This window comes from Ochotona curzoniae, unplaced genomic scaffold (assembly GCF_017591425.1).
Source record: "Ochotona curzoniae isolate NIBS_2020 unplaced genomic scaffold, NIBS_Ocur_1.0 contig_3190, whole genome shotgun sequence".
Classification (NCBI taxonomy): domain Eukaryota; kingdom Metazoa; phylum Chordata; class Mammalia; order Lagomorpha; family Ochotonidae; genus Ochotona; species Ochotona curzoniae.
The window spans coordinates 1946167-1967549 of record NW_024465751.1 but is presented as its reverse complement, the minus strand read 5'-3'; the positions used below and the strand labels follow the sequence as shown (position 1 = coordinate 1967549).

General features: G+C 50.8%; 2 protein-coding genes across 5 annotated transcripts in view; one reads left to right on the top strand and one right to left on the bottom strand.

The window, feature by feature from the left end:
- TG (thyroglobulin) overlaps positions 1 to 21383 on the top strand; it is a 202992-nt gene that overhangs the window by 114331 nt on the left and 67278 nt on the right. The window contains exons 39-41 of the mRNA XM_040979252.1: positions 626 to 719; positions 2820 to 2970; positions 8048 to 8250. Of these exons, the coding sequence (XP_040835186.1) occupies positions 626 to 719; positions 2820 to 2970; positions 8048 to 8250 (448 nt within the window). The remainder of the gene's footprint in view (positions 1 to 625; positions 720 to 2819; positions 2971 to 8047; positions 8251 to 21383) is intronic.
- Positions 15294 to 21383, bottom strand: part of SLA (Src like adaptor) — a 30265-nt gene continuing 24175 nt past the window's right edge. For 3 of the 4 annotated variants that reach the window (XM_040979255.1, XM_040979254.1, XM_040979253.1), the window contains 3 exons: positions 21056 to 21187; positions 17597 to 17729; positions 15294 to 16867 (listed from right to left, as the gene is read on the bottom strand). In XM_040979255.1, coding sequence (XP_040835189.1) covers positions 16654 to 16867; positions 17597 to 17729; positions 21056 to 21187 — 479 coding nt within the window. In that variant the 3' untranslated portion in view covers positions 15294 to 16653. The remainder of the gene's footprint in view (positions 16868 to 17596; positions 17730 to 21055; positions 21188 to 21383) is intronic. The other variant, XM_040979256.1, reaches the window with a different exon arrangement.

Sequence of the window (21383 nt, the reverse complement as noted above, 5' to 3'; positions counted from 1 at the left end):
TCCCTCTCAACATATGCTGTTTTGCCTACTCCTTCCACACAAATGTCATTTGAAACAGTTGACATGGAAACTGCTCTCCTAATTGAAGTGCCTTCAGATGGCCTGTGACAAGCACTTTGCTGCCAATAGGTGTCCCATAGATTGTCACCCTTTCTGTCTAGTACTGCTTGTGGTCAGATTTGAGGCTACTGCCTAAAAAGTTGGAATAGATTCAACTGATACATTTTTTTGATGCAAAAAAATTTGAAACCCAAGGGCAGATTTTTTCTGACTCCAGCAGTAGTATGGAAAGGTGGGGTGTAAATGTGTTCTACCCCTTGGGGAGCACAAGCCATGACTGTGCACTGATGAGGGCACCTGACTGCATCAGGCCAGGCCCATGGTGCCAAGGAGGCGGTGGAGATTTGAGTGAGGAATGGTTGTAGCTTGGGGCTAGTGAAGCTAGGTGCTGAGCCAAGTTGCCTATGGGCAGATGAGCATTGCTCTGCCATGTTGCATGGTCCCAGACCTAGTCTTGGCTCTCGTTGCTCAAGCTGGTGACAGGTTCTGGCCATGGACTGGGTGGGGAGGCAGGGGATGTCCCAATGGCTGCTTCTCCTGGAAACAGCACATTCTGTCTTGGCAGGGCCAGCTGCTGGCAGCCGGGCACCCGGACACCTGCGCCTCCAGGAGTCAGTGAAGATTGCTTGTACCTCAATGTCTTCGTTCCTGAGAATGTGGTGAGTCTGGAAGCACTTGCTGTTGTGTTTCTTGCAGAGTGTCCCTTTGGGCTTGCTGATGTTGCCCCTGTCAGCCCACGTAGGTCATGCACCTCTATGCTCGGCATAGCTTGTGTCCTTGCCACACTGTCCCCAGCCACTGCCAGCTGGGATCTGATGTCTGTGAGCAAGCAGGAAGGTGCCCTGACCCTTCCCATGCCACATCTGACTCTTCTGCATCCTCACCACTGCAACATGTTGGGGTGGTCCCATTATCCCCATTGTATTGGACAGAGATGATGTGGGATGACCAGGCAATGTGACAGGTGGGACACAGGTCTAAACCCCACAGAGCTGCCCTGGACAGGCCTCTATTTCAGGGGGATGGGCAGGAAGAGAGGCACTGAAACTTGGGTGATTTTCAGTACCAATAATATTTCACGGAGATACCCAGGGCAATATACCCAGTGATGGGCAGCACAGCCTGGGCACTGGGGCTGGTGTGACTAGGGCTAAGAAGTGTAGAGCCAAGATTCAAATTAGTCCCCACATGTAGAACCCAAATGTGCTCCATAGGAAGAGTCTCTAGAAACATGTCTTGACGCAGTAGGACGGGTTTTGGATTTGGGCCTTGAATCCACCAGTGCGCTGTTTTGAAGCTCGAGTCTGTATGAGCAGTTGCAGCTTCAGGTTTCATACCTGTAGAATGAGGGTGCTCATGTTTGTCATAGCAACTATCTCGTGAAGTAGAAGATTGCATGAGTCTTTCTAGGTACAAGTACTCAGCATAGCACCCACCGAGGTAGGTCCTTAGGCAGTGTTTGCTCTTGAGGAGGTTCTTGCCATGGAAGCATCTGTGTGTGTCAGGCCATTGTACATGGAGTGGAGAATTCACCGCCTGGGGTAGCAGGACCTGATCCAGACAAGGCATGAGTTGCCCAGTGCCATATGTATACAGTATGGCCTGGAGTGGGGCACTGGGTTCCCAGAGAGAGTGAAGTGTTCTGATATTTAAAAAGGCTTAACCTGAGGCAAACCTACTACTTCCCTCTTCCTGTGTAATCCCAGATGAGCCACCTGGCATCCTTTAAGTTACTGTCTCCTCCTTGTTTGTAAAATGGGAAAGATAAGAACACACCAACCTTGAGGAGTTGCTTGGGGACTAAATAATCAACACAAGTGGATTCTAACTGTGGGGCCTGTAAGCTGCAGCTACATACAGCTATGAGAGGGTTACTGGCAAGGAGACGCCAGCTGACAGGAGTCCCTGAGGACCCAGAACACTCTTCTGCAACCCAGCATGGGTCAGTCCTTGTTGCTGGGGGACCATGTGACACCATGTGGCATTGTGAGCTGGGCCCCAAGCCTGGAGGGAGCTGGGCCCCAAGCCTGGAGGGAGCAACTATCCCTGCCACATGTTCACTCCACAGAGCAGGAACCAGGCCCCCCCTTGTGCAGGATCTGGGTCCCCTAGCTGTGAAGCAAGGTCTAGGAAATGGCGGTAGCTTGCTGTCTCACAGTTCTGGCAGCTGTAGGACCATGACTGAGGGTCGCAGGTGTGGTTGCTCCCAAGGCTCTCTCACTGCCTGGTGGACATGTGTCTCCCTGTGCCTTCTTGCAATCAGCCCTCTGTCCCTGTCTTTGTCCAAAGTCCCTTAGGTGTGGCATCTTGGTGGATGACATTAGGCAGGAGTGAAGTTGATAGGAAGCAATCACATGGCCAGACATGAAGCCAAAGAGCTGGACAAAGACTGTTTACACCTTCTATCACAGCTCTCAGTAAGAATTAAGCCGGGGGTCCTGCAAATACTCCCTAATCTTTTGCAAAGGCCTTCCCCAGGTCTCCACCTCTCAAAAGGCCACCACTCCCAACATCATCACACAGAGAATCATAGGACCAAACCTCCAGACCACGGTGTGGGGGTCAGGACATCGGCCTGAAATCTGAGGTGCTGCAGTTCAGCCTACACCTGCACCCCTGTGTTCTCCAAGGCAGAGCTGATGGGAGGAGCTGGCTGAATGGGCTGGGAAGCTGGCTGCTGGCAGGGAAAGCTGCCCTTGCCACACTCCTGTGGATAAGTGGGATCAGCCTCAAGCCCCTCTAATTCTCCAACCCCACAGGGACCCAATGCAGCCGTCCTTGTCTTCTTTCACAACACCATGGAGGGAGAAGGGCAGCCAGCGATCGATGGCTCCTTCCTTGCTGCCGTCGGCAACTTTATCGTGGTCACTGCTGGCTACCGCGTGGGCGTCTTTGGCTTCTTGAGTTCTGGTGAGCTGTGCTGTTGGCTGGGTCCCTTGACTGAGGGTGGCTCTGTGAGTGTTAAGTGTGCCGCCCTTTCTGGGCTACCAACTCCTGCAGCAGAGCTTCTCACAGAGCGCATTCTAGCGCAGTCCCCAGAGCCTACAGCAGGACTGACGCCCACACAGGAGGATAGCAGCTGTCTTTCACGGCGTGACATGTGTCTGTCGCTGTTCCAACTGCATCATGAATTCTATCTGATGTTGGGGATGCGGGGGCCTGGGGAGAGGGGCAGAGAACCGAGGGCCCGAAGAGGTTAGAAACATGCTCAAGGTCATAAGGTTTGGAAATGGCAGAGCAGGCTCATTGGGAGCTGCCTGTCTCCAGAAAGCTGTAAGAAATGACTATAGCTCTTCCATGCACAGGGAGGCGATGTGTCTCAGATCAAGGACTACACCGTCACAGCCATCCCCCCACCCACCCACACACCCTCAACCTCCCTCATGAACACCATCCTGCCTCCTGTCATCCCCACTGCCTGCCAGGGCAGACAAGCCTTGGGTTGACCGAGCTGCATCTTTCTGTACCTCCAGCAGCCAGCGAGGTCGGGGAGGCACCTGGTAGCAGCCTCAGAGGCCAGGAGCACTGCCTTGGAATCTGAGGATTGAAGGGCAGCTCTGCCATCAACCGGCTATGCCCTTCCTTTACGCCAGTCTCAGTTTTCTCCTCTGCAAAATGGGTGATTAGCACTCTACTCAGTTTCCAAAGTGTCCGTGGGACTTGAGTGAGAGAATATGTGATACCTCGCAAACAATTTTAGAAACATTAGTAGATTTTAAAGCCCTCATAGGAAGGGGCTGAGCACCCTCCCTACTTCCCAAGGATCTCATTACATCCTTGAATATCTTATGTGCTAAGTTAGGATGGGCGGGTGGAGGCAGCATGGTCAGAATGATGGACAGTTCTGGTTTGTGTGACTAGACAGGCATCCTGCATGACTACCAGGGCGCAAGGAGTGGGTGGACCACTCAGCATGAGCTTCAGGTGGTATGGGGCCCTCCAGTGTTCCATGGGACAGGCAGTATACTAAGGTGCAATGTAGCCCAAGGCCAGCATGGGAGATGTGGATGATGGACAGATAGCATCGTTCCCATTACAGGGTCAGGTGCTCTTGGGGACCAAATCCGCAGCTTTCTCTCTCATGCTCCCCTCTCTATTCCACAGGCCTTGGGTGATGGTGAGACACAAACCAAGTGCAAAGGAGTTTTCATAGGCAAGCTCACTTTTCAGGAGGGTTCTGCTGGACTTCCTTTTCCTGAAACACAAGGATTTATGATTCTAGTAGCTCACTTCTCTAAAGAGTCGCTGGAATTCAGCGCCCCTCCTTACCAGGCTCTGGGGAAGTTCTCCCAGCCAAGGTTGACCTTCTTCTAGCTTGGAGCAATTCTAGCTGGAAGAGAGTGAGTTTCTGTTTGTCATCTGCCCATTCCTGTAGGGAGGCCATTTTATTGAAAGCTCCTATGTCTTTGGTGAAACTCATTTTGGCTGCTAATGAGGGTGGATGATGGAGAAACAATGGGAGCTTGCACATGGAACCCCTCTTCTGATTTGTACCAATGCTGCTGTTCATGTTGCTCAATTGAAAAACCATCAACCAGGGAGAAGGGAAATGAGGCTTGCAGAGTGCCTTGCTGCAGCCAGCACCATGTGTCCCTTCCGTAGCAAAAAGGCTTGATGTGGTAAAAGAGCTCTCTGAGCCCTGTCCCAGAAGGCAGACAGTGGCAGGCCTTTCTGCAGCTTGCTCCTCACATGGCTAGGTAGGCCCTTTGGACGTCTCATTTCTCAGTCATGTGGCTCTGAGCTGACCTCCCTGAGTTTCTGAGGTCTCAGCTCTGCCACCGCGCTGCCCTGAGAAGCAGCCCAGGAAAGGAAGTACTGTGGGTAGCATCCTTGCCAAATCAAGACAGAAGCCAAGGCCCAGGGACAGCGACAGTGGGGAGAGCAGCAGCAGAGCCATGGAGCACAGAAACAGGCTCCCGAAGTGCCCATGGGCCGGCCCTGGACTGCCACAGACCAGGCTGTGCAGAGGGTATGGAAGCCATAAGACATAGGGATGTGCAGCCAGGAGGACACCCTGGTGGAGGACTCCAACTGCACTTATCCCTGCCAGCAGCCTAGGACCAAGATGCAGCCCTCTGCTTTTCTGTATATATATGATTTAGAGTAGTTTTCAGTTTCCAAGAAGCTGAGCAAAAGGCACAGAGCTCCCATGTGCTCCCTGTGCCCCTTCAGCCTCCCCTGCTACTGCCCCCAGAATCAGGGGGACTCCTTTGTCATTCTGGGAACCTAACTGATCCTGCACTGGCCCCTGAAGTGCAGAGTTGGCATCAGGGATCTCTTGTCCTGTCTTTCATTCCATGGTTTTAGCCAAAAAATGCAATGTCCTGTGCACACCCTCACACTGGCCCAAGCAGTATGTTCCATGCCCCCTTACATGCACCACCTAGCACTCCCTCGCCGTTTCCTTCTGAACAGTTGAAAAGCATGGCTCCAAACCTACATTTGGAAAGAGCTGGGCTGCCCTGGGAGCCTGCCTCAGTGTCAGGTTCTGCTTCTGAGCAGGACAGTGTCTAAGTGCAGTGGCTTTGCTCTGTGGGCCTTCAATGTCCCGGGTCCAGCCTTCCCTCTCCTCACTTATTCGCTCCCCACCTTACCCTGTATGGCTCTACCATCCTGTCTCCTCTCCTCATCTTTCCTTCTTCCCCATCCCCTTCCTTACCCCTCCTCTCTTTCCTCTTCCCATCCCTCTCCTCCCCTCCCTTCCTATCTCTTTTCCTCCCTTTCCCAGTCACATCACAGCTATCCCTCTGCAGTAAAGCTACAAAGAGCTGATGTGTGGGAAGACAAGAGCACGAGCTGGCCCTGGGACCAGAATGGTCCCCATTTTTCTGAGGCAGGTGATGGCACACAGCTGCCTCCAGGTCCCAGCAGCGTGAGATCCACACAATATCTCCTTGTGGGTCTTGGACTGCCTGAACAGACCTGTGCTCTCTGGGAGACAAGCCCAGGATTTCAAGGCAGCTTGCTCCTGTTGACAAGGGCAACTGGAAAGGAAGTGAAGGCGTGGGTAATGAGATGGGGGACCAGGCCACGCCCCCAGGCCGGGATGGTACCATGGAGACAGACCCCGAGAGCATCAGCACCCAGGGATTGTTCTTCTCTGGCAAAGCATGGTGGCTGCAGGGGCAGTGGCACACAGGACAGAGGGGGAGGGGTGTGCAGCAGGCGTGCCAGAGCAGGAACAGAGGAAGTGTGCTTTGGCCAGCGCACCAGACAGCAGGCCAGGAAGCTGGAAAGCCACCGGTAACCACACATGGCCATGACCTCATGGTCCCTGTGGCTCTCAGCACCACATTCCCTTCTCCTGCCCCCAGAAAGTCTGTTAGGCTGGCTGAGCACAGGAGCAGGCACTGGGCCCCTGCCCGAGGGAGGGCTACCGCTCCTCCTGCTGCTGACAGTAGGCCTGGCCCTGCTCAGGGCCTTGCTGACAGGCTGTTAGAACTAAGCTTGCCTCACCCTATTTAGGGAAAAAAGTTCTCTTGAATGCCTTGTTCCGGGGGGGAGGGGTTCCACGCTGTTTACAAATGTTAATTAGTTTAATTAACATAGCAGCCAAAAGAAGCAGGTACTGGTCATATCCCCATTTTACAGACTGGAAAAGTTGAAGCCCAACAGCTGTAAGTGATTGCTCAGGGCTCACATGGCACTTGGCAGCATGTTGGTTGCCTCCCATTGATACCCACTGACAAGGCTGGACTTTACTAATGGTTGAGGAAATAGAATGGGCAGTTGAGAACCAGCCAGATAGTCAGGGAGCTAGTGGGTGCCTGTATCCCAACTTGACAAGTGATGGGATGCTGACCGACAGAAAGATAGAGGCAAGGAGATACCTTCACTAGTTGTTACTGGAAATTCAGACTGTGAATGTCACTTCCCAAATCTGTAGGACTTGGGTCTGCTCAGCTGGTACCCTGCTCTCTTGGGTTGCCCAATACCTTGGAGGAAAAACAAATGTCCATCCTGGCAATTGGAACATGCACACACATTCTAGAAAAGTTCATAGCAAGGATCATGTTGTGCCAATGAATGGCTTCAGCAGACGCAGAACATGAACAGTGCTTGAAAAAATTCTGGAAGACTCATTAGCCGGTGCTCTCATCGGCTTGATGAGTGCGAACTGGGAGGACCAGGGTACCATTTTTTTTTCTATTGGGAACTAAGGAAAGTATTCCTCAACAGTTTCTTGCTAGGAATGAGTCCTGTTCACTATAGCTGTGGTGCATGGTGGAGAGCTGTGAGGAATCCGGAGCTTGGGGAATGGTCTAATATATACCAGAGATGTTCCTACCACATAGAATCTGCTGAGGTCTCCTGGCACACCAGAAAGCGTGTGGACTTCAGCTCAGACCAGAGTGAGGGCTGGTGTTTGAAGGTGTGATTAAGGACAAGTGAGTGGAAAGGGAAGGCGGGTGGGCCTGGAGTGTGCTAAGAATCCAAGGAGAACAGTCATGCTGCATTCTTCCTATGTCTAAAGCATTTCATTAATTCATGATTGAACTTCATGAGAAAGGGCGTGGAGATGGGTTTAGTGACACACCTTTGAAGGCCACGGTAGATGAAACAGTAGGTTCTACTCTGGGCTGGCTATTCTCATGGAGAGTCATCTGTACAGGAGCAAAGACCTGTATGCTTCCCACCTGTGCTAAGCTGCTTGGCACAACTGAACATGCGTGTCTGTGATCTCACACCTGTCACAGCAGCTGCCCTGGTCAGCCAGTAAGAAAGCAGAGGCCCAGAGAGGTGGAGGGACGTGGCTAAGCTCTCTTAGCTAGCAAGGGCTGCAGCTGGAGTTCACTCCTGTATGTGTATGAGTTAGGAAGTCACATTCTTCTCATTGTCTCTTGGCCACGTTTGGAACCCTGTGGTGTTGGCCTGGCGGGACAAGAGCCTGGGGCTTCTGCAGAAGCTATGAACTTGGTATAGACTCTACCTGGATCATTAAATCCAAAGTTGCAAAATCACAATAAGACTTTCCTATTTTTCGAAGGGTCTGGTGAAGTGACGGGCAACTGGGGACTGCTGGACCAGGTTGCAGCCCTGACATGGGTGCAGACTCACATCAGTGCATTTGGCGGGGACCCTCAGCGCGTATCCCTGGCAGCAGACCGTGGCGGGGCTGAGGTGGCCAGCATCCATCTCTTCACAACTGGGATCACAAACTCCAGACTCTTCCAGAGGGCTCTGCTCATGGTGAGTCACAGGCGCTCCCTTGGGCGTCCTTGCAGGTTTGGGGAGATCTGTTGTCTCTGCTGCCTCTTGAGGCTGGTTGGCTGTAACAGCTGGGTTTTCCCTTAGCCTTTGGCCTGTGACTTCTGCTTAGGATTGCCCTTCCAGGTTCTGTGACTCCAGGATTCCGGTGCCTCCCTTGGCCACCATTCATTGGGTCTAAAATGAGAGAACTCCTAGATGTTGGAATATCTGTTTCCTGCAAGTACCTCATTAGGATTTGGTGGCCTGAACCATTATTTATCTCCTTTGTCAATAATTAGAGGCAAAGACTAGAACTCATTACTCAGGATTCTGTTGGATTGTCTACAGGGCTTGCTAATTGATGATGATGATAGTGATAATGGTAATGATAATGGTGGTAATGATGGTGGTGATAGTGACAATAATGGTGATAATGTGATGATACTGATGAGGACAATGGTCATGACGGAAAAAGTAATGTGGCTAGCCATTGCGTTAAACTTCAGTGTTTCTTGTTCTGCCTTTGATTAGCTTCTAATGTTATTGAGCTTGAAATTTGTGTCAGATGCGCCATGCTAGATTCTAGTAAGTCATGATGAGTGATACATGCTGCCAGGCTTGGGAAGTGTTTAGTTACTGAGGGGTGAGGAGGTGTGGGGATGACAAGCACTTAAAGCAGGTGATTTAAATGAGAGTGGTTAAAGGAGAAGGTCCCAGCGCGTGTAGGAGAAGGTGCGGGTATGGAAGCAGCCCTCCCTGGAGAGGCTGTGCAGAGTCCTGGTGAGAGAGAAAGGCTGCAGGTCAGGGTCCTGCTGACCAGCAGAGCATAGGCACAGAGATGTCCAGCTGCCTCAGGCAGCTTGGAGTTTTACCCTGAAAACAGAGGGGCTCATTGCTCAAGTGACAGAACTCACAATTGTGTTTCCAGTTTGGGATTTTTACTATCTCCGAGTGTCCGATTCAGTGGCAGTGAGCTGTGCAATCATCAGCATTGTTGCCATAGCAACCCGCTTATCCCGTAGAGAAAGTTTGGCTTTCCATTCTCCCGATTCCCACAGCCCATGAACTTCCTGACTCTGAATCTGCTGATTCCAGGTACATAATGTAAGTGAACGCATACAGTATTTAACCTGTGTCTAGCATGAATGTCTTCAGGGTTCATGCCTGGAGTAGCACGGATCAAAATCTCCTTTCTTCTCCAGGCTTTATTCCATTCTGAAAAGTCCATCAAGCATATAGAGCATGCTTGTTGCATGCAGTCATTGGCTGATGACAATTTGGGTTGTGTCCACTGTTTGGCTATTGTGAATGGTACTGCCGTGAACATTGGTCTGCTTCCAAAGGGTTTGTTAAGGAAGTAAGAAACTGCACCTGCATGTTAAAGAAGATGCTGATTGGGCAGGGTAGAATATGAAGGTAAAAGAGAGGCATCATGGGAAGTCAAGGAAACAATTCAGACACTGAAAAGCAACCTAAATTGAGGAAAGAGGGAGAACCCTTGGGACCAACAGCATGAACTGAAGTTCTTCTTCACTTGGTAGCAATTCCAAAACCGTATAGATGCACAACTTTTGGGATCCAAACACTCGATTGTAAGGTGGTAAAAGTGTCTTCACTTGAGCTTGGCTTACACAAGATCAGCATTGTTACAATTCCTAACAGAAAATAGTACCACCTGCCTTTCCATCTCTCTCCTTCAGCCACGGAAACCTCTCCTGAATATTGAAATCCATACTGTGTTGTGTCTCATAGAAGAGTATTTCAAAAAGTAATGGAATTAAAAGATGAGTTTATCTTGGTGCAAACTTTTTTTTTTAAATTTTAAACCCATGTGTTAGTTTTTCATACTGTATGCATGTTTATACTATATATTTTTTTCATACTATATATATTTTTTCCATTGACTTTTTGCTGTCCCATGTATAAGGAGCTTTCTTTTTATGGGAGACTTTTCTCTTTTTCTCCTCTTTGTTAGAGATACTGATCCATCTTTTGGAATTAAAGCAGAATACCCGAGGTTGGCAGCACAGAAGGACACTAGGATTACTCAGCTCAGAGCATGGCATTGACTGACAGGGCTCTGAGGAAGACCTTGTGGTGTACAATGTCTCAGCAGACAGAGGAAGAGAACATTTGGTGGGACAGGTCAGAGTGGGAAAGGGGTCCATCTCCTTCCTTTGTGACAGTTTTCTTTGGAGCACCAACTTGGAGCCCCATGAATACCCAATCTCCCAAAAGTGACATCCATCACACGTGTCCCTCACTGGGCCCTCCTGGATGCCCCACCACCTCTCACATTGCCACTCTGAGCCCCAAACTCCAGATACCTGAGACTTTGGGAGCATGCTTTAGCTGCACCCACATCCTAACACCTGCCCAATTGCTTGTCCTTTAGGGAAGTCTTCTAGACTTTCATCTCAGAGCTTCTGTTGTCTGTTCTTCTATGCTCTGTAATGCTTTCCATTGGTAAATGATTACCCTTAGTGCCATGGCTGCCTCGACCACAAGACTTTAAAGAGCAGCAAGGCAGGGACCAGCATGCCTTGTTCTGCACAGGGTCCCAGGGACCTCATACATACAGCAATCGAATGGTAAGGAGATGCTCTGCAACTAACATGGGCCAAGCCGACAGCAAATGAGCACATTAACAGGGCAGTGGTTAGACATTCCAGCTTCCTCCCACCCACTCTCATCTTGAGTTTCTTATTCTTTGGTTCTGGTGGTTTTCCATCTGTCGCTCTGAAGTGGGCCCATCTTAGTGGCCGGAAGCTTGCGTACCAACATCTTCCAGTGTGTGGTGTTGCACCTTCTGTGAGTTGATCCTGGGGGGATTTCTCCAGAGTTTTCTCAGTAACAAGACACTCACCAGGACCCAGAAGATGCCAACACTGTCTTCCAAAAGACCCAGAAGGCAGATTATTCTTTTTTCAGGGTTTAGGTGTTAGGGGAATTTCAAAAACTAATCTGTTTTAACAAATGGCAGTGTATTTAAAAATAAATCCTCCCGTCTGTTTGAGTCATTTGGAAGCAGCGTTTCCAACTGCTCCCAGCAGCCCCTGGGACGCATGTGAAATTACTTGGGATTGAGAGGACGAAAATACTTCAATATATTAGCGGTTATTAAATGTGCTCTTCACCAGCAGATGTTTGGGGAGTGAATGTCAGTTGGCAGTTTATTCAGGAGTAGAATTTGAAGTCTGAAAATCCTGGAGGCAAGAGCTGTTGCAACATCAGTTAAAAGAAATTCCTACGGTGGTGATTACTCATCTGTATTTGTTTAGCACATTTGGAGCCACAAAGCACTTTTCATATCTCATCTCCCAGATTCTCATGTTAACAGACATGGGGTTGCCATTTTGTTTTCTGTCTAGAGGTAGGAAGTCTGAGTGGCAGGGAGGCTTCACAGCCAGCCAAATGGCATAGGGCAGAACTTAAATCCATGTTTGTCCACTCCATGAAACTGCTTCTTCGAGACTTTGGGCTTCTTTGGGGTCTCCAGGTATAGGAACAGAAGCCAAGCTTCCAATCAGGTAGCCCTGCCTTAAGATACTCCCTGGCCAAGGAAGGCACTGTGAACCAAAGCACATCCCAGAAGGTTTTCTCTTCCCTGGGGGCTGGGATGGAGGAGAAAGATGACCTGTGGCACACACAACGCAGATAAGACAGAGGTGTCATGTCATGACCTGTGTGATCGGACTCAGAGACCTTTGCCATCCTTGGACTCTACTTCAGTTCCACATTCCTCCGGGTGAACCCCTGACCTCATTAGTTGGCCTCAAGGTCAGCTTTTCTGCCCCCCTTCTACCTCGATTCCTGCTTGAATCCCACATTTGGGGCTTATTGGTGTCAGTGTTCCTTGCAAATACCATTCCTTCTCCTGGGCCTTGGGGTCTCTGTGCTGTGGGCAGAATACTCAATGTGCACCTGGAAGGTTCCTGGACCCTCGGAACTCAGCCGAGATGAGATGCCCTGCGCTTCCCCTGTCTCACAGAGCAGAGGAAATGGCACCTCAGTGAGGACATTTCTTATCTCAGTCTATGTTCTATGGTTGTAACAGTGTCAGTGAGTTGGTACTCCACAGGAAGACAAGAGATTTACATGTGGGGGTTGAGCAAGGTTAAGGTTAAGGTCAGGGCAGTGACATCTGTTCAGCTTCCTGTGCCAACCTTAGGCCTGCCCCACCTATGGCACAAAAGCAGAAGGTAAGATGCTGTGTAAGCAGAGGCAGGGGAGTGGTGTCTGGGTGTAGCACCCAGTCTGACGATAACCACACCTTTTCCTGGGAACTTCCTTCATGAGGAAGGAGCTCCCATGGCCCAGAAACCCCAAAGTCCCCCTCACCTCCGGCCATCACATTAACAGCGATATGCCAATACACTCTTGACTGGGCCAAACCACATTTGAACTATATAGTATGTCGCTTCAGGAAAGAATTCTGTCTTATTTTATATGTTTGGTATTGTTATGACATTTCTCATCTCAGTTCTGCCAAGAGTAGCTTGCCACTGTACAGAAGCTTAATTTTCCTGGCGCTTCCTTAACACTTAGGGAGCACTGGTTCATTAAGGGCGCCCAAGACCCTGCCCTGTGAGAGTGACATGGAGGAGGGTGGTTTGGGATCAAAGCACTACTTTTTCTTGTTTGGGTAACAGTCCTCATAGGGTGGGCAGCTCCTTGAGGCTTATTTTTCTCAAAATTTCCTGAGATAGGCATAGGCTATGAGAATAAGTTTAGTCTTTGAATAAACTTATTCTTTTTCTAATATTTCTTCTGGAGATATAAGGATTAGCTTTGTTGATTTTTTTCATTTAATTGTAGAAAAAAATGTATGTTCTGATGTTCAGCCTTGCGTCAGGTTAGCTCCATAACCAAGCTATTTTTGCTTCCTTGAGTCTATTCCTAGAGTTTGGAGCACTTGCACATATAGCTTTGGGAAGCTAACCTCATGTCACTTGGCTGCTTTTGTGAATGGTGACTCAGTTTGTATTGTGCTTTCTAGCTTGGGGGAATAGTCTGGTTTAGCAAATTGCTGCATGTTTCTTCACAAGTAAGTTGGTTTAGCAACTGGCTGAGCTCTCATCACTTCTGAAATCTGACCTGTTGGTTCATCTGAATTTTCAATGAAGATAGCTCATCCTCTGCAAACAAAGGCAGGGTTATAGCTATGATTGTTGGAGCAAAAATATTCAGTTGTGGTGACAAAGAGACCTACCACTTACATGGTTTACAGAGTAAAGTATCTCTCTTTTTTCTTTCTGGTATTGTTCCCAAGGTGAGAAGCGTCCATGTGTCTCCAGGTTGCTCAGGACCCTGGTTTCTTTGGGTGTCTCCATGCTCCTCCTTACGGCCTGGTCCTCATCTTTTTCTTCTGCAGGGTCCAGTCAGGGATGCTCACCGTGGGTGAGGAGGAGGAGAAAGTGGGTTCCCAATGGCACAGAGAGGATGCACAGGCAGGGGAGGGGCCCCAGGCTGGCTCAGGACTTCAGGCACCCTGTCTTGCAGGCTGTTAGGAACACACCCACACGCGGCTGCTTTTGTTCCACCTTTGCCATACGTGATCACACCTGTTTGTGTTTCACTAGTACTGTCACCTTACTGTTCTTAGCCTGTCTGGGCTGTGTGTTGAAAACTCTGCTTCACTGATGGCCTCCCCCAAACCTCTTCCCTCTATCACTCTCTCCTGCTTTTTCCTTATTCTTTCAGCTTCTTGAGTTGGCAGCTGACTTCACGAGTTCTTTCTTTCTTTGGTCAATGTCATATTTCAATCAGCCAACTCTCTACGATTTTATGAGCTACAGCCCCTCAAGCTTTATCTGATTTTCTTTCATTTGTGCCGGGAAGCATAACTAGGATGTAGCTGACTGTGACATTCCTCAGGACTTCTGTGATCGAATGGCTTCCCCATTAGTGAGCGTAAAAATCACTTAGTGTTACCAAAATCTGTTTATTTAGATTCCTTTGCTTAATCCATCAGTTTCAGCTACTGGTGCATTAAAATCTCCAAACCTGTAGAGCCATTTCTTTCTATAGTAATTGTTTCATGCATTTTGAAACTGTTGATTTTAGCACAGATGATAATCATTGTGTTGTCATAATCTATGGTTGCTTCTAAAATGGCTCTCCTGTTTCCTATGGAATGGTTTCCCTCTTCAATTTCATTTTGCTTCAAAATATGGCATACGTTTTCCTTTTGTTCATTTTTCTCACAGCTTTGTCTTCAAATTCTCTACACCCTTAGCTGTAAGACTGCGTCAAGAAGACAATGCAGAGGCAGATTCTCACACCTCATCTCCCACAGGGCAGCTGTTGTATCCAGTGGGTGAGAAAGACCCCGCTGCCCTGCACAGCTTCCTGAGGGCTTCCAGAGTAGACCCCACTCCCACCCCTCCCCTGCAGGACTGGGCTGTCTCCTCTGTCAGCCCTGGCCATGCCTGTCGCCACACACTCTGTGCCTGAACTCTTGCTTTGCCTACAAAGTGCCCGGACGGTTCCCGCACACCTCCCGCACCACCTCATGGCTGCTTTCCATGTGCCTCTCAGACCTCTGCTCAAGTATTGCCTCGCTCCCTTCCTCTCTCCCTCCCTCGAAGGCCCTCCTGAGCACCCTCGGATGGGACCCTGCCAGTTCCTATCCCATGCCCTCTTGTGGGACAGCCTTTGGTTTCTTGGTGCTGTTATCTCCCTCTGTCAGAGACCTCCTCTGACCTGCACTGTCGCAGCCTCAGCTCCTAGAGCAGAGCCTGTAAGATAGTACATCCCAGGGCCGTATGGGGAGAAGGACTAGACTGGTATCACAGGGGTTGTGGACAAGAATCTAGCAGGTACTAAGGCTTTGCTGTTCCTCCAGCCCCTCCACCTGCTGTCCAGGGCGATAAGACATCCTCTCAGCTCCTACCTGCCTTCTGCTCTTCCAAAGGGCAAGCCTTGCATCTGGGTCTCCTCTGCTGGCTCTTTTTGCCTCTGTGCAGTTGGCCTTGACTGGAGAATCCCAACCCTCAGGGCTATTGAACCATTGGTCCATCTCAACCCAGATGCTCTGTCCATTTTTCAAGGTTTAAATACATAATAAGTTTATTTTTCATCAGGAATAAATACAGGATTTAATACAGCATAATGCTTCCCACTGAGAAGTCTCCCCACCTCTACCTCCCAGCGGAGTGCTCCCCCAGCATTCCAATCAGATTTGTTGCAACGGAAAATAAGGCGCTAAGACACCATGCAGGCAGCTTGGGTAAGCCCCTGGTCTCATGGTGGGGGGCTGTGTCCCCAGACAACTGGGGTCGGCCTCCAGTCTGGAGGTGGGAGGCAGTCCCCAGATTGTGTTCATCTCCCACATGCTGGGGGATCCTTTTGAAGCAGCCTTCTCTGACTATTGAAAAGACCACACATGTCTCCCTACATAAGTCCCTGTGGCCTGCTGGGAAGGCATGGCTGCATACTCTAGCTCAGATCCAAGGAATGCTGGCACAGGGCAGAAGGCACCACAGCAGGCACTTCCCCACCCATCAGCCCCAGGATACAGGGGAAGGCGGGTCATGGTTTCTGCAGAACCCTGCTCCCTTCCTCCATGCCTGGCATGATTTGGATGGGAGGAATCTTTGTCACATAACTGGCCTGGACACTTTCCCCCTTGTCTACAGCTGCACTAGAAGCTGGGATGACTTGTTCTTTTTTGGGGGGGTGGGGGGGACTGACACCTTGCACAGGGACTTAACATGGTGCCTCTTCAGACAGTTAAGGATGAATAATAGATGCCTTGATGCAGCAACAATCCCAGCAATCCAGAGGAACTCTTAATAACTGGGGACATCTCAGAAGCCTGTGCAGTTCCTGCCATGTTGGGGTCTTCCCCACCACCTGCCCCCTTTCTCCCATATGCTTGGCCCTCTCAGCATCACAGAGGCCACCTGACTTCCACCAAGCCTGCCAAGGCATCTCCTGATTCAAGCCAGTAAGTCCTTTGGGCTAGTGTTTAGTATCACGGAGTGCCCTTCACATGAAAGATGACATCCCCTGGGTTACAAAGTTCCATGCAGGAACCCATCTACAAACCCGAACCACCCACCAGGCACAGCTCTTGGTCAGTCTTCGTCTCAGACTTTCCAGTGTCCCCGGAGTGTGATCAATGGACAGTTTCCTGTAGAACGGGCCAGATTCCTGTGCTTGCGTGAATCTTTGTCCTGCCCATCTTCACCATGTGCACGTACCCGGCCTTGGGCCATCAAGAGTCACAACACTCATCAGACCCCAGGTCCTTGTGGTCACAGCGTGGACAAAGAGGAGGAGAGTTTGAGTTCCCAAGGGGCCTCTCTCAGCTCCAGAGCCTCAGGCACCCTAGTTGGGGCAGGACACTGGGCAACAGTTGGAACCGCCATGCCTCATGGCTGGCTGGCTGCTCCCCAGCTAGTCCTCAAAGTATGGTGTTGAAGAGAAGAAGGAGCTCTTCCTCTTGCTGCCACTGTACATCAGGGAAACACTTTTCTTCTTCCGGTCGAAGGGGGTGCTGTCATCGCTGGTTAGGGACAGATAGGAGGCGATACTCTCCCGCAGGCCATAGCTGAAAAGGGACTCGTCCACCCCGAGGGGGTTCCCTGTCCCCTCAGCATCCTCCTGCAGCCTGCAGGTTGGGAGAAAAAGGAGGGCATGGAGAGAGGGGAGAGATGGAGAACAAGACAGTGAGCTTAGTATGCTGCAGACTTACTGTTCTCCAGTTCTTACAGTAGTGAGCAGTGTGACCTGGGGCAAAGCACTTGGTGCCTGTGAGCCTCCAAACCTTCACACGGCTCCACCTTCCAACACAAACGCATCTCTCTCTATCGTGTGTACAAGGAGCAGTGGGCTGTGCCTCTCACAGGGAATTCTGATCTCTAGTGAGCTTTGACTGTGCCAGTGATGTGTCTGGGTTAATAGTCGCTTACTAACATAACCCAAGAGCCACAAACTAAATAGCCCTGCACATGTAAGAGCCAATGATAAGATAAACAAAATGAAACAAAAAGGTTGTTTTTCCTTATAATAAACGATACCACCTTAGGGCTTTGCTAGTCTGCTTGGACTCTCTAAGCGGCATTTCAACAACAAATTTATGCAACATTTACTAATGTGCTACTCTCTGGGAGTCTACCCATTAGAAGAAGCTGAAGTGAAGTGAGAAAATATTCCCTACCAGCACTGCATGGGGACTCCCACAGTCACTGGCAGAAGCTGAGGGACTTGGTTGGCACCTGCTGGGGCGCCTACCCCTAGGGGACACTGGCCACGGTATGCATGTGCCAGCCTCACATTCTATTTCGTGTTCCCACGTTCATAGGGTGGGGACACACACACACACACACACACATCTCACCTGGACACCTGCTTCCAATCAAAAGTCTTCTGGCGCAAGGTGACCGGCGAGCTGGCGGCTCTGGTGGGCGGGGCAACTGTACTTTGTGTCAGGCAGGGCGTAGTCAGCACACAGCACAAACCATCAGCCACCTCTGAGGAAGAAAGCAGTGAGCCAGGGACTCTGGGGAAGCCACAGCCGGCACGGAGTGCAGGACACTGCCCCAACATCCTGGTGCTTAGCATAGGGACACCGAGCCCAGGTGGGCATGAAGCATGGCAGGCAAGCCTGAGTGAGGCCACCCTGCTGTTTGAGAAGTGTTACTCTACCCCAAGAGAGCTCCGTGCCCCTGATGGTGAACAACCCTAAACCTCTCTGAACCTTGCTTCCTCCCTTGCAATGTGATGTTACAAGAAACAACAACGGCAGCCTTTCCTAGTTCCTCACCTCGTGGATGAGCCTCAGCCAGATGGGCCAACCAACGTGAAGGAAATAAGGAAGATAAAAGGGGATGAGCAAGGAAGAAGGGGGTAAGGACAATGGCTGGCAAGGGAGGTAATAGTGAAAGAGGCACGGGAGTGTGGAAGACGCAGAGAAGGAGGGAAGAGGCTGTACCATCTCGTTCAGCCTGAGCACCCCGGGGCTTCCCCTGTCCGATGCAGAGCCAGAGGTGAAACAGCAGCAGAGGTGGGATGCCCTGGTCTCCAGCAGGGCAGAACCCTAGTCCCTGCTGCCATCTTGGAGTGGTCCATCACCTGCTTTTAGACAGGACCCCACCTTAGATTGCCTCCACCTCCCAAACAGCAGAAAGAGACTGTCAGCCCAGTGGACAATGGTGCCTCATTCTGTAGGTACAGAGGGCCTTTCCCTGTGGACTCAAACATCCACCCACCTGGGGCATGTGGGGAGAAAGCTGAGGCAACACCATGAGGTCAGAGGGAAGCGTAATTGGATATGAATCTAAAACAATTTGCCTGTCATGGCTGGAAATTGAAAGAGCTTCCTGGGTTAGGATATGAGGCAGATTAGAGATGCACAGACTGACCGATGCAGCTGTGGCTACAGCATGGCAAGAGCACACTGTTGGCCATCCCACCTTGGACAGACCAAGACTTTGGACAGGAAACCATGTAGCCTGCAGCACAGGTGCCATGCACTATGCACTGGCAGCATAAGCCAAGTACTGAGCCAACCCCAGCCCTTCATCTCATTGAGGCCCTACATTTACTTAGTGCAGATTGAATTTTCTAGAACCATTTGGGGATGGAAGAAACTGAGACACCCAGTGACAAGTCACTTGCTCAGGGACAGAGGAATGTGATAGAAGCCCATTTCATTGACTTGGAATCAAGAAAAGAGGACAAGGGAGACCCCACAGTGTGTCTTGGTCTTGATGCACCAGGGTACCTTGACCTGCTTCCCTTTGTCCTTTGAGCCACATCCTAGGTCTCATGTGCCCTGCTACCCCTGTTCTCTCACTAACACCATGCACCTAACCGTCCTTAGGCCCCCAGGTTTTTCTGTGCACCAATGCTGCAAAGAAGCAACTAAGCCCCATTTTCTAGATGGAGCAAGTAATGTTCCAAGAGGAGAGCAATTTCCCCAGAGTCCCAAGGACAAGGACCGAAATCAACCTGCAGGCCTGAGTCATGAGCCAGAGCGGCCCAGGGTCCAGCCGCTTGGATTCAGTGCCTGCAGGAAGGGTTTCTGGGGGTAGCACTGACTGCTGTTTCTATTTTGGGATCCTGCACTTGAGGTCTTCAGACCAACTTCAGTCATGGTCAGGAGGTCAACAGATGACCACGACACTCTGAGTGACACAATGGCTAGGGCCTGCTTGCTGAGAGGCACAAGCTCTGCCTGAAGATCAGATAGATGCCCTGCTCAGCTAAACAGCCCAGGTGGACACAGGCATTCTGGGCCTGGCCTCCAATGGCTGGGCCTGCTCTAAGAGCTTGGCTGGGGCAGCATCCTTCTCATGTTTACTTTTGTCTATGCAAAACTTCTGGTCTCCACATTACTCTGATGATTGATATTAAAAGCCAAATACCACAAACAGCCTTTGCTCAGACCCAGGAGAAATGGGCTGTTTCCAGGACTCCCTTCCTCTTTCATTCTTAGCTAGCTGCCAGGATTTCCGGTATCACGGGAGCCATTTCTATAATCGTTTCTTTTGTGTTCGGTGCATGTCAGGCTGGGCTGAACATGTCACAGGACCTGTGTGTTGGGCCCCCACCCTCCGTGAGTGGAGCACCACGCCCTGGTGTCAGTTGGTCAGGTCTCACATACCTCGACCCCAACTGGCCCTGCCTCTGTCTACACCTAGAGCTCCTTCCTCATCTGCTGTGGCTCGCAAGGCAGCGGTGACAGTTCAATACTATGGGGACTGCTTCTTCCTTGAAATGCCCTCGGTGCCTTCAGGCCATGACCCCGGAGCCTAAAGAGCAAATTCCCACAGGAGTGTAAGGTCTGCAGCCCGAGCCTGAGAGGAGTGGATGTGCCTGCTGCTTTTCCTGCTTTGACCTGGAAGAGGAGGTGTGGTGGGGTGGGGGACGAGGAAGTCCTGCCCCAGGGAAAGATGAAGACAGCCGGTGGGCATGAATGATTCCCTGCCCATGACCCTGCGTGGTCCTTTCCTGTGCTCCCTCTTGTGAGTCCTCAGCATTCCCTGGAGACAGAAGCAATGCGCATGTGCCTCATTGCAGCACAAGAAAGCAGGGACCCATCCTGAGCTCACCCAGCAGGGACCTGGGACCCTGGACATCAACCCTGAGCAGCAAGCGCTTCCCAGCCAATTTCTGGAAACTTAGCCCAGTACTCAGCACTGACTGCTTTTCTGGGGGAATGGCGTTCCATCTAGAGCTGGCTCCCAAGCCTTCTGCAGACCCACCTCCATTCTCTCCCTGTGACTCTGCTGTGCCTTTCCCGCATAAATATCATACCTTTGTCAGCTTGGGGCAGTCTGGACCCAGCCTTGGGTGCAAGAAAGACTCACAAAAAGTAAACTGCAATCCCGAGTCTTCAGAACTGGTGGGCAGCACAGACTAGTACAGGATTATCTAGGCCAACACCAGGGGTTAGGAAAGGTGCTGGTCACTGGACGGCTACTGGCCATAACAGGAAAAGGGGAGATGAGTTACATTGCAGTCTCCCAAATGTAGGGCCTGCCACAGGCAGGAAGTGCAACCTGCTTGTGGTTGCCAAGATAGGAGCTTGCTCTGTGTCCTTCATTCAGCCAAGAAGAGGATGGGTTTGAAATGGTGCACTTGACATGTCCGAGGTTTGGGGAAAGGCACACATAGGCAGCCTGAAATTTTGTCCTGGGTGAACAAAAAGGCAGTGTACCTAACAGGTGGAATGGACAGAGAGCAGGAGTCTCCCAGGGGTGTATAGGGGTGAGCTAGGTGCAGGCCTGCCTGAGGGCAGCCCAGGGTAGGTAGTTGGGAGCTGCCTGCCTGGTCTGCTCTGAGCGGCTCTTACCGGAGTAGTGGTTCACCAGGTCCTCCAGGCACTGGAAGGTGAGTCGCGGGGAAATGTAGTACCAGTTGTTTGGCAAGCGGAAGATGCGGTAATGCTTCACCTGCCTGTGCCTCACCGACAGCGAGTAAAAACCTGCAGAGACAGAGCACAGGTCAGCGGTTCCCTCATGTCCCCACCCAAAAGCAGCCCCCAGCTAGCCCGACACCAGGGACACAGAGAGAGTTGCTCACCTGGGGTACTCCAGGGACCCTGGGACCTGGCCCCCTGGCTTCCACTACCACTGAGCTTTCCAGTTAGAGGTTGCAGAGTGTGTTGTTGTAGCAATGTG